A 13,422-nucleotide genomic window follows, 5' to 3' on the forward strand; every position below is an offset into this window, starting at 1 on the left:
TGTAAATACCGACCACTTTATTTGGCAGCAGGCACAATTCTAGATTGATTCATAAAGCATTTCACCCCTCTTCAGCGAATAATATAACATGCTGGCGAGTCACGAAACCACGTCAGCCATTAATATAACAGAGAATGCTTACTTTTTTCCGTGAAATGTCGTTAGCTAGTGATAAATTGAAGAACGATGCCTAAAACCAGTTATTCATTAGTATAAGTAGTACTAGTATGTCATTCATGCAGATGGTTGTTTTCATGTGTTGTGAAATAGTCATTTCAAGTATCATGTGCCCGGAAATGACGTCGTGAAGTGAGTGTAGTTTTGTCCTAACCTACATGTAAAGATCGAATTAGCTTTTGTGGCGTTTTGTGCAATATGCAATTTAAAAATACTGTTGAAAGTTTATCATCCATTTAAAATTCACGCAGAAAAACATCGTGTTGCACTCAGCAGAGGGAGATGAATGAGTTTCTCCATTCTCACCTTGAGATTCTCCTTTCTCACTTGAGATTATCCTTTCTCATCTCGAGATTCTCCTTTCTCGTCTTTTCCCCCCTTTTTCTTGGTACATGTAAACTACCTGGTCATTGACAGGAACACAGATGTTCCTGTGTTATTCAGGAGGTTTGAACACATTATTTTTCTGTGTTGAATTACGATATATTTGAACGTAGAACACCGGGTCAGTAGACGAATCAATCATCGGCAATAATAATAGAAACGGAAAACTCCGACAACCCAATATCAAGATGTATAATCATCGTTCAAGCAAAGGCAGACTTTTATAATGTCGAGTATTGATCGATATATAGGTTCTTACAATGCTGGAGATGAATGAAAGAAACATATTTAATATACGGGAATCTTTTTATAAAATCTAGGTTATAGTTCTGTGCCATACTCGCCGATCTTTAACTGGATGGTGGAATGAACTTTCAAAGGTGTTTTCATACTTTTTGTAATTGTACATTTCATCGGGGATTTTTTTTTTAATTGAACCACACTGTATGTATTGTTGTTTGTGTATCGTGTATTCAGTGCATTTGTAGAAAATTGTAGTCTAGTAATTTTAAAATTGTGAAAATATGTACTAAATGATTATTAAAAGCAATTTAACAAATAATCATTATTTATCTAAACCACTGAACAACGTTACCTTCACAGATCTTCACAGGAACTGAAACCTAATGGAAAGTCTTGAAAATAAACTGTTTAAAAGTATGGAAAAGGTGAAAGTCGTAGTATACATTGAACAAAATTTTACAAGCAGTTGTTTTTGTCCTTATATTATATATGCAGCATTGTTGAAGACCATACAGTGACCCATTATAATTATGGGTCACTGTATTTATCACTAGTTGTTTGGTCTCTGGTGGAGGGTTGTCTCATTGGCGATCTCACAATATCGTTTTATTTCTAAATACAATGTTAACCAAAGAAGCATAAATAACACAAGTAGCTTTAAAGAAAAACCTCCAAGAACCGAGCATTGTCAATTTTCACACGTATCATTGGTTAGACTTGACATATATGTTATTATGTTTCATACAAATGATTAAAAATCATCGAAGAAAGTAAGTTTTACAAACTCAGTACTAATTTGAGCAGACAGAACTCTATTAACCACTAATCCTTGATGTATCTATCGTCTGCCATTTTAACTTTTCTATGTTATTCTATATAAATTTGCATGGTCTTTTTTAGGGAAAAAAAATAATTCCATCATTCTTTACGACACATATTTACACAATCAATTATGATTTGTACACCAACAATGTTCCAGAAACCAAAAGACCAACACAAGATTTATTTATCACTTAGGAAGTCAAATCGCGACCTGAAGACTTCACCTGTATTTTTCTCCTTAGCTTCAACAACCAATTCCGTACCACCGAACTCGATTCTGACCTGAATATTGTTCCCGGATGTAACTTCCGAACTTATGTTGATCATCATTTCTCCAAGAAGTTTACAGCTATCATCAATGACATGTTTCGGATCTTTCATGCTTGAAGTGTAAACACGAACTCTATTATTCTGACCTTTGGCACTGAAGGGCATAGAATGTTCATCGCCTTTGTTGATTGGTTGACCCTTTTCCACAAATTTGTGAAATACGTCACGACACAACACAGCACTACCAGACGCAAACCGCAATTCCTCAGGATCGCCTTTAGTAAATAGTCTGCTAATGCCTATTCCGTACGTCATACGACTAACTCGAACAGATATAAGTTTCGGGCGATGTCCGAACAAGACGGCACCTTTCAGAACCGCTAAACCAGCATCTTGAGGCACGATCACCTTATGCTTTGGAAATCGTGCCTTGATTGTTTCCTGAACGATCGGAGACTCGGAGAACCCTCCAACTAACAAGAAAATATTTGTATCTTTAGCAACCGGTTGATTTAATATTTCTCTGATGTGTTCAACAAGATGTTCCAGGGGATCCCGAAAGAAACCCTTCAATAATTCTGAGTCAATTTTCAGCTTGTCAGCAGTTTGGGAAACACGGTTAACATACATCGATTGCTCAATTGCTTCCTTAAGAGTCTTGCCCTTCAATACAGTATACGTTTCAATAAGTGCCGATGGCAGTTTAATATATGTATTTTTGCTCATGCCTTCTTTAACTGTTCTCTTTTTTACTTCGAACTCCCTTCCCATATCGAAATGGTCCGAGGCATTTCTTTTCTGAAATTCGGCATACACGTCTTCTTCAACTATATCTATTAAAAGTTGTTCAAACGCTTGGTCTACTTTGATTCCTCCCCACGCGCCGCCGCTCGCACTGTGGAGTTCCTTCAAAGTACCGTCTTCTGCAACCTGGTGAATTGTTATATCAGCAGTGCCACCTGTGATAAGAAATGTCAAAATTTGTTGAAACAAGGATCTTGAAAATACATTTTAGTTTTCCTTAAATAGCCCAAAGTTACACTGCATTGTCGGATGGGTGATGTTCTTTATGGAGATACGTCAAAAGATAAACTTTGTGGTATCCGTTCCATACATGAAGTTCTTGATTGTTTTTTTCCTTGCTCGAAACTAAATTTAACAAATTACCAGCACATACCGATAAAACGAAAAAGGGGTGTAACTTGTCCATTCGTTTTTTATGTGTTTTGTCATTTCATTTTGTCATGTGATTATGGACTTTCCGATTAGATTTTCCTCTAAGTTCAGTACTTTTGTGATTTTACTTTTTAAAGCTTTTTTTTTTATATATGTAGGGAATTGCCAAAGCCGTGTTAGCATTACAAATGACGTTTTATAAGAGATTAGTTAGTCAATAGTTATCTGAATTTAGAATGGTTTTGGAATTATGATGCACCAATATGCCGAATACCCCCAAAAATGTCAAAGGTTACAGACCTTATGGATAGTCAAAACACGAAAAATATCCCCTATCAATCAATTTATCGAACTTGAAGGGGAAGGGTAAGATCAGAGTTTAGCTGTTTTATGCTTATCTTGATGACTTATAGATTTTACATGTAGCTTTGATTTTATTCACCAAAGTATAATCATAAAATAAATGTGTTTATGTTTAAGTCATAAATTCTAAATTGTTCATAAACTACTGACCTCCAAGATCTACAACCATGTATTTTGACCCGGATGTGAATATGCTTTGTCCAGAGGCGTCTGAGGTATATCTACACAAAACCGAGGCTGCTTCTGGTTCAAGGGCTACCAGCAGTTGGTCATTAAATATGTCTGCCTGGAATGTAAAAGCAAGATTTAGTTTAGTACCAATTCAAAAACTTCTTAAAACCTCCAAAAATTGCATTTCTTTTTGTCCGAAGCAATGTTATATTATATAAAAAAGAAGATGTGGTATGATTGCCAATGAGACAACTATCCACAAAAGACCAAAATGACACACGGACATTAACAACTATATGTCACTATACGGCCTTCAACAATGATCAATGCCCATACCGCATAGTCAGCTATAAAAGGCCCCGATAAGACAATGTAAACAATTCAAACGAGAAAACTAACGGCCTTATATTAGCATTCTTTTTTCATATTCTAAATATACAAAACAAGTAGGGATAATTCACTAAAGATGTCCTAGTTTTCTTTCTCACTGTATCGGCAAAAACCTTAAAGGTCTAATGTTTTTAATATCAATGATTGTTTTTAACGGAGTTTTTTTTTTATAAAATACTTTGGGTTGAGGTATTAAAACGGATTTATATATTTTTTTCTTGTTTCAGAATCCCTATATTTCTGTTGTATATTTGTCATTTAAAAAAGAACCCATTGTTAATAAACCTATTGCGTTAAGCTGTGCAATTTTGGTCAAGGATTTAAAGTGTAAAAGTGTTCATTTTTTAAAATGAAAAGCAATTCAGGACTGACTGTAATATTTTTTCTGTCTATGAAGAAACAACATAAAAAAGTGGTGCACACTAAATAACGCGCGTAGTGGGTTATTTTATAGAGTGCATCTATTTTTTTTTTATGTTATTTCGAATAGATAGAAACAAAATTACAGTCAGTCCTTATAATTTAGTTCTAAATTCCATTTAAAGCCCGAATAGTCATGAAAAAAAAAACGTTGACGACGTCACGGTTACATGACAAAATCATGTCTATGAGCTGATAGACAAACCACCGTCACCAATCAGATGACGCGTTACATACACAACTGAATTATTTCTGTATGAATGTAAACCTTACACGTTGTGCAGCTTCTCTCATAAATTGTTTGGCAGCGTCAGTCCAAATTGCAGGAACCGTTATAACCCATTGGACTTCATTTTCATCTATCTCCATTCCTGCACGTTTGAAATTCTCTAGCGCGTGGTTCTTCAGAAAAGCTATACCATGTCCAAAGACTGCCTTCGCTTGAACCTCTTCTCCATTTGCTGCTGCAATCTTGGTATCTCTGTTCAAACCCTGAAATTATAGAACATAGCGAAAATTAAGGGGGTACATCTTGACTAAAATTAGTTTTGCTCAGTTATTTTTTACGTCATTTCTAGTGTTACTAACGGATCCCGACATCCCTAAATACGAAAAAAGAATTCCCGGATCCCGAAAGGGTCGATTCCGAAATCCCGAGCTTAAAGACACCCGATCCCGGAATCCCGATAAAGGTCCTTTCCCCCTCTTGGAACAAACATAAAAAAAATATGGATTTTACCCATTGTTTAAGGCCGTATGGTGACATATCATAGTTGTTAAATTCTGTGTCATTTATTCTCTTGATGAGAGTTGTCTCTTAAGCAAGCATACCACATCTTATTGTCATACTGACCTGGTGCAATCTGCACAACAATAGCATGGGAACATCAAACGAACTTGTTGTATTGGCTTTGTCAATGTTAAAGGCCGTATGGTGACATAGTTGTTAATTTCTGTTTCAATTGGTTTCTTGTGGAAAGCTGTCTCATTGAACATCATACCACATCTTATTTCTATGTTGGCCACTTACCGGATTCCTATGCAGTAACATTTTAAATCTTCGAAAGAAGAGATAATCATTGTGTTCGTTTTCCAGAGCCAGTTCAGTGTACTGATTCTCTGCATCATATCCAAATGCGACAAATTCTCTATCCTTGTTTAGGAGGAGACACGTTGGTGCCTTCAGAGACATCAATGCTGCTGCACCAGCATTCCATACTTGGTTTGTTTTTATATTACTCAAAGGTTCTTTTATGAAGTCCGAGGTTAACTGAAATGAATATCCGGAATACGTGGTTCCGAAATCTATAGCACACACGAGTAGTCTACCATGAGTAATGTCCGACATTTTGTCCTAAACTATTTTTAATTGGATATCACAAGCTTCTGAAAGACAAAGTAAAGTAGGTTCTTTATTTGTAATTTCTAAATTAGAATGAGAATGGAAATGGGGTATATGTCAAAGAGAAAACAACCCGACCAAAGAGCAGACAACAGTCGAAAGTTACCAATGTCACCAATGGGTCCAACGCAAAAAGAAAATCACGCACCTGAAAGTGGGCCTCAGCTGGCCACTAAATATAAATGTGTACCAGTTTAGTGAAAAGGGGCGTCGTACTACACCGCAAAACATATAAATGAACTAAAATTTAAACAAAAAAGATACAAATCTAACAAAGGCCATAGGCCCCTGACTTGGGACAGGCGCAAAACAACGGCGGGGTTAAACATGTTTTTTTGAGATCTCAACCCTCTCCTACACATCTAGCCTAATATATACATTAAAGAAACACACAACAATACGCACAGTAAAACTCAGTTCAAAAGAAGTCCGAGTCCCATGCCAGAATAGGTAGCAAAATAAACTAATTAAAATGGCAATGATATACAGGGCCGTAAATAGCCCTTTTAATACTGAGGCAAAATATATTTATAATAAAAAAATTTGGCGAGGGGTCTGGGGGCCGCTTAAGGACTCTTTCTTACATAAAAACGCAAATCATTTTTAGCTATTTTTTCGACAATATTCTGGTCTCAAAGCAAAAACATAGATTCATTTTTATTTAAGACTTTAAAGTTTTAGGGAAATTCAAAACATTAAAAGACCGATATGTAGAATAAAGCAAAAATCGTAATTCTCATAATCATTAATACCGGATCTGTCTGTCTGTTCTTGTCTTGTATTGTGCTGACTTGAAATTTTTTATGACTAGATTTAAATATAGTGACAGTCAATAGTGCAGTAATATACGTTAAATACTAGTACTACTCAAGTCGACACTAGGGACCAAATATACCTTGTTTTACGGTATTTATGATTCTTTCATTATTGAAGACCCTCCAGCAACTATCAAGATGAAGAACAGGAATAAAAACTTTGACCATTAATCATTTGTATTTTTTTTTTTCTACATTGACATTGTGTGCGATTAGCTCCCGTGCACGTGTACTTCATATTCCTTTATTTTCTGTTAAATGGTCTGAACACGACTTTTAAAATGCAAATTTAACTCTTGAATGTAAAAGGTCATATGGCAATACATTGATGTTTTTTTTCAACAAATGATTTGATACCGGGAAATTGATGGTCTTACTTTAATTTAAACCATGTCAGATGTCAGCTATATCTAGTTTCATCCACATGCGCTTGGGTATATGATACAGTTTTTTTTTTTTTTTTTTTTTTTATTAAGATATTCAATTTTCTAAATGTATAATACATATCTATCACTTCTGTGCATATCTCATCTATAGAAAATACCTAATTTTGCAATCCATACTAAGAAAAATTGGGTATGGTTTAATATACAAGAAAGGCAGTTTCGTATTCTTTGATATCAAGTTCAATTTTCCATGCAGAAACGACCACTTGTTTCTGTGTCTATGCAGTAGCATCGTATATTCTTAAAATATTTTCTCACATAATGCCTGGACATCGGTGGACATGCAACATTACACAGTGTGACACGTTTACAAATGAAAATCAACACTCAGACTAGTCATTAAGTAGGACAATAAATGAACAAAAGACAAAACCCGGGACACAGAAGTACAAACAATAGACCATCAACTCAAAAAATCAAAAGTAAAATAGAAACATGGAATACGAAAAATATGCAGGGGCGACATCAGAGAGTGAAGAGAACTTGCTTCTTGCAAGACACTTTCAGTGAAAACAATTTGATATGAAGACAATCATATGAAGACAAACTAGCTTTTGTTTAAGGTTGTTTTTTTTTAATTTTAAACATGAGGCATTTTCCTCAATGTAGTTACGGCCCTGATATATCAATTAACAAAGGACTACAAGCAGCCTAGTTACCGACATGCCAGCTCCAGACCTCAAAATAAACTGATTGAAAGAATATGTCTTTATCATATGAAAATCAAGTACAATAGTTAGGGGTTTAGTATCGTATCATCATAAAATATATGAGAACATAAACCGTTTCATGTCAACAACTGGTTTTTAGATGAAAAATGTGTTTATTTCCCATGCAAACATATACTTCCTTTAGTAACAATTATATGCTTTTTAAACTTGAGACTGAAAAGCTATAAATAGGAAGTTAAAAACGCCCGAAGAAATAAAGGACTAATTACTAGAATGCATACATATATGTGTTCAACAAACTTACATAAACCCAAATAAATTTTATAGAATATTTACTAAAGCCCTGGTCACAACGAACCCACAACACATCTATGCAGCACCACGACAAGAAATTTGGTCAAATCGCGGGTCATCTGTGATCGTCGTACGACAGTCGCACGAAATTTTGAGCATCGTGGCGCTGTCGTGTGTAGTGGGACGAAAATTGAACATGCACCTTTTTTGCTCTACGATTTTTTGTCGTGTCACTGTCTTGTGGCTGGCGTGTGGGTGTCCTACCACAATCGTGCGACTGTCGTGCGATAAACACATTGTCGTGGGTACCAACATAAACCATTTTAAGAAAAAACAATCGTACGATTGTCGTACGACAATCTCACGACTGTCGCAATATATTCGTGATACAGTCGCACGATTGTCTCACCAATACCAAATTTCGTACGATATGCTCGCACAACAATGATTGTCTGTCGTACGACAGTGGTACGTTCGTCGTGCAACATATTTTCGTTTTATTTTAGAAAAATACAATTTGGCGGGAATAAATGTTTGGAAAACATACCGTCTGACGTTTAATGAGGATGGCTATTCCACCAGAACGATTACGTTTGGCCCTGCTGAAAATGCGCCTTGCCGGACTCCAACAAGAGCAAAATATCATCCATTTCTTTTTCTTCTCGGGGACATCCTGGTTTAAATTCGCTGAACAATTATTATATAAACTAATACAAAAAATGTCGTTATCTTGGACCGAACTTATAATGACACTTAACTACATCGAAAGCAAAAGGCAAATAGCTTTCAATAAATCGGGCCTTCTATATATACATTTGTACTAGTAGTCCCGGAGTCAAACGCGCGAGTGACCCATGACTGTTGTAAGACAGTTGTAAGACAGTCATGCGACAGTGGCACGACAGTGACATGCGCATCCCATGACATGAAAACCTGAAAAATAGTCCAAAACAACTCATGATTGTCGTACGACTGTCGCATGACCGACTTGCGACAAACCCACGACAATACAATTTCATTTTTTTCTCTGTCGTGTACCCTTCGTGGAACCATCGTGGACATGTTGTAGCTGATGTGATCACTCGAAATATTTTTTTGGCATTTTGAACGACAGTGACACGACAACTATTTTATAGATCTTCCACGACAAAAAATCGTACGATCTGTTGTAAGCGGGGCTTTTTAAAGCTTAAGCCCCGGTCACAACAGATCGTACGATTTTTTGTCGTGGAAGTTCTATCAAATAGTTGTAATTGTACTGTCGTGGGTTTGTCGCAATTAGGTCGTGAGACAGTCGTACGACAATCGTGAGTTGTTTTGGGTTATGTTTTTAGGTTTTCATTTCATGGAATGCGTGTGTTACTGTCGTGTCACTGTTGTGCCCCTGTTGTACGACTGTCTTACCGTAAGACAGTCGTTGGTCACTCGCCCGTTTGACTCCGAACTACTAGTATATAAGGAAGACCCCATTAATTGGGTTAGTGATGTGAGGGGCGACTCTCAACAAAAGTTCTTGAAACATGCCAGGTTCCATCCGCATGAGTCCAACGAAATCAACGGCAGATTCCCGCTTCAACTCTGGCATCAGTATACTATACTGCCCAAACATCAGGCGCAGTTCGATCCATGTTTTAACCCATCAATGTCGGTCGTTTTTCTGGTTCCTATGCTGTTCATGTGCTCGAAATAACGTTAACATATTTTGCTCTTGTTGAATTCCGGCAAGGCGACTATTTAGTAGGGACAGTCATTCTGGTGGAATAACCATCCTCTTTAAACGGCAGACGGTATATTTTTTTCCAAACGTTCATTGCCGCAGAATTGTATTCTTCTAAAATAAAACGAAAATATGTTGCACGACGAACGTACCACTGTCGTACGACAGACAATCAATGTTGTGCGAGTATCGTACGAAATTTTGAATTCGTGAGACTGAGTGTATCACGTGGGTCTTGCGACAGTCGTGAGATTGTCTTAATTACGACCGCCGTGCGACAGTCGTATGATTTTATTTTTTATTAAAATGGTTCATGTTGGCACCCACGACAATGTGTTTATCGCACGACAGTCCCACGACTGTGGTAAGACATTCCCAGACGCCAGCCACAAGACAGTGACACGACAAAAAAATCGTAGAATAAAAAAGGTGCATATCCTATTTTCGTCCCACGACACACGACAGCGCTACGATGCTCAAAATATCGTGCGTCTGTCGTACGACGATCACAGATGACCCGCTATTTGACAACATTTCATGTCAAGGCTTAAATGGGAATCTGGAACACATAATTCTACTCTCAGACAATTGTAATTATTTTTATAGTGATTTTGAATGAACATGCATGAAAAACGTGTTTAAATCCGAATCATAATTCTAAGCACATTTGTTGTGCACTTTATTTTACATGTTTAGGTCTAAACGTGTTTCAGTACAATGTGTTTATGATCGTGTTTTATTCATTAACACTTTCATTTTCAGTTTTCTTGCCTATGGCCTGTCGCTCTTTTCTGGCAATCTATTATTTTAACATCACGAAATAGCAAATAGCATTAAACACTTATCAATTAATCAATCAATCGAATTTCAAGGGGCCAGAAATGATGCCTTATCATACATGCGAGATTGGGGAATGGGTGTTCCATTTTTGTAATCTTTATTTTTTATTTCATTTTTCTCTTTTCTTTATCATTTTACATGTTTTTGTCATTTATTCTCGTTTCCCCTTTTCTAAATTCTCTATTTTTTTTACTGTTTCATTCATTCTGCCCCCCCCCCCCCCCCCCAAAAAAAAAAACTATTATCTATTCGGTTAACCCCATCCAGAGCCTCATACTCATACATTTACATTTACATTTATATTCATCAATTTATCTTATCAATAAAATATGTGTGTAAACAATTGTTGAAATTATTAGAGAGGCAAAGGATACCATTTTTATTTAAAAAGGGACTGTACCCAAACTTGTATATTGAAGATAAATTGACGTACAACACCATGTCTAAAAACAAATAAAAAAAGTAGCATGATACATCGGGGAGGGGGTCTATGTTTTGCCCCTCCTGGTTTGTTGGTAAAAAATAGCTACTGATCGAAATTAGGAAATACAATGAAAATGGCAAGATGGCAGATCGACTTTCTTCTATGTATTCTAAATTATTTGACTATATTTGTTTTACGCTTGTCATCCACTTTGAGAAGTTTGACCCCTCCCCCTTTTTTATGGCCTTTTTTACATAACATCTTCAACGTATACTTATCATAATTAATACATGTTTTTTCCCCTGAAAAGGCAGTTTATATTTCCTGAATGTATATTAAATTATAAATGCATTATGTCCTTATTTTTTGAATGATGACTTTCACATCGATACTCGTCAGAATCAAATCAAATATTTATTATTCCAAACAAGGATCCCAAATGGAGCCGATCGATTTACAAGCAGAAATTACTATTGTTATATAAAATACGTACATGTTCACCATATAAAATGCAACAATCATGTTAAATTATACAGTAATGTATAATATAATATGACAAGGTCACTCGGTTCACAATTTGCACACATTCAAATATTATAATATTTTACATTGGAAATGCATTGATTGTCAAGTTGAAAATAACTTAATTTATCTTCAAAATTTTACTTCAAAAGATAAATGATTGTGATTTTGAATTTAAAAAATTAGAATTTGTTGCAGATAATGATAGCCATAAGTATAGAAACATAACATTTATAGGCCAAAAACTTACTGTTTACCTACATTTAACAAAACTTCTCCGTCGTTAGCTTATATAACGTGGTTTAAACCCGGGGTTTAAACTTCCTCTTTCGTTTTCTATTTTAAACATGTGCATAGTCAAATGAATTCATACCAGGTTAATCTGGTATGAGGGTCTGCAGTGGATGGTTTTATTTTATATAGTTTTGAATTGCATTCTTTAATTTTTTTAGGCATTTTTTTCTATCTTATTTTTTTTTGGGGGGGGGGGGGGTGCTCTTATTATTTGAAAGATCTTTTTCTCATTTTTTTTTGGTGGAAGTGCCCATTATTCTCATTATTCTGTGTTATCATGATAACACATATACACGTCTGCTACCTCTATCGATATGCATAAGTAAGGACGAATAAAAGGCCCCGAAATGACAATGTAAAAAAAATTCAAACGAGAAAACTAACGGCCTTATTTCACAGGCGCTTGGGTCTATGATACAGATTTTTTTTTTTTTTTTTTTTTTTTTATTAAAATATTCAATTTTCGATATTTATAATACATATCTATCACTTCTGTGCATGTCTCACCTAGTTTCGAGTGATTTAAACTACCCAGAGAACTTCTTAGTATGGATAGTAAAATTGGGTTTTTTCTCTGGGTAGTTTAACTACCCAGAGAAAAAACCCAATTTTACTATTCTTAGTATGAATAGTAAAATTGGGTTTTTTCTCTGGGTAGTTTAAATCACTCGAAACTAGGTGACATTCACAGAAGTGATAGATATGTATTATAAATATCGAAAATTAAATATTTTAATAAAAAAAAAAAAAAAAAAAAAAAATCTGTATCATAGACCCAAGCGCCTGTGCCTTATTTATCTAAACAAATATACTGTAACACATAAACAAACGACAACCACTGAATTACAGGCTCCCATAGTGTGACTAGGGACAGTTTTTTAAGGATCCAAATATACCGAATCCCATTGCATAGTTTTAGGTCACCTGACCTAAAAGGCCAATATAAAAAAAGAAAGAAGATGTGATATAATTGCCAATACGGAAACTCTCAACAAGAGACCAAAGACACAGAAATTAACAAGTAAGCCTTTCTCATCACTCGGCTTCCGGTGTCCGCTGTCGTCCGTCTTCGTTAACTTTTACAATAATCTTCTCCTCTGAAACTACTGGGTCAAATTTAACCAAACTTTAAGCCACAATCATCATTGAGTATCTATTTTCAAAAAATGTGTCCGATGATTCGGCCAACCAACCAAGATAAACGCCATGGCTTAAACTGGAACATAGGGGTACAATGTAGATTTTGGCTTATATCTCTAAAACCAATATATTTAGAGCAAATTGTTTATCAGGTCAACATATATCTGCTTTGAAATTTTCAGACAAATCGGACATCCTGTTGTTGGGTTGCTGCTCCTGAATTGGTTATTTTAGGACATTTTGTAGTTTTTGGTTATAATCTTTAATATTATTATAGATAGAGATAAACTGTAAACAGCAATATTGTTCAGCAAGGTAAGATCTACAAATAAGTCAAATGACCAAAATGCTTAAATGATCCCTTAGGGAGTTATTGTCATCTATAGTAAATTTGAACAATGTTTGTAATTTTTTGCGAGATGAATTTAACCAAATTTAATC

The 13,422-nt window shown here is 35.5% G+C and overlaps 1 protein-coding gene across 3 annotated transcripts; it reads right to left on the reverse strand.

Annotated features, from left to right (window-relative positions):
- Positions 1-556: 556 nt before the first annotated feature.
- Positions 557-11,945, reverse strand: LOC139486550 (heat shock 70 kDa protein 12B-like). Of its 3 annotated transcripts, none has more exons than XM_071271464.1 (5): positions 11,798-11,945; positions 5,447-5,802; positions 4,690-4,908; positions 3,586-3,721; positions 557-2,855 (listed from the first exon to the last, which is right to left on the reverse strand). In XM_071271464.1, exons 2-5 carry the CDS (start codon positions 5,762-5,764, stop codon positions 1,807-1,809), a joined length of 1,722 nt encoding a protein of 573 aa, XP_071127565.1. In that variant the 5' UTR covers positions 5,765-5,802; positions 11,798-11,945; the 3' UTR covers positions 557-1,806. The 3 variants fall into 3 exon arrangements, with proteins under 3 accessions (XP_071127565.1, XP_071127567.1, XP_071127566.1); XM_071271466.1 differs by having other exon boundaries at positions 11,805-11,890; XM_071271465.1 differs by having other exon boundaries at positions 11,809-11,882.
- Between the last annotated feature and the right edge of the window lie 1,477 nt (positions 11,946-13,422).

This window comes from Mytilus edulis, chromosome 8 (genome assembly GCF_963676685.1).
Source record: "Mytilus edulis chromosome 8, xbMytEdul2.2, whole genome shotgun sequence".
Lineage (NCBI taxonomy): Eukaryota > Metazoa > Mollusca > Bivalvia > Mytilida > Mytilidae > Mytilus > Mytilus edulis.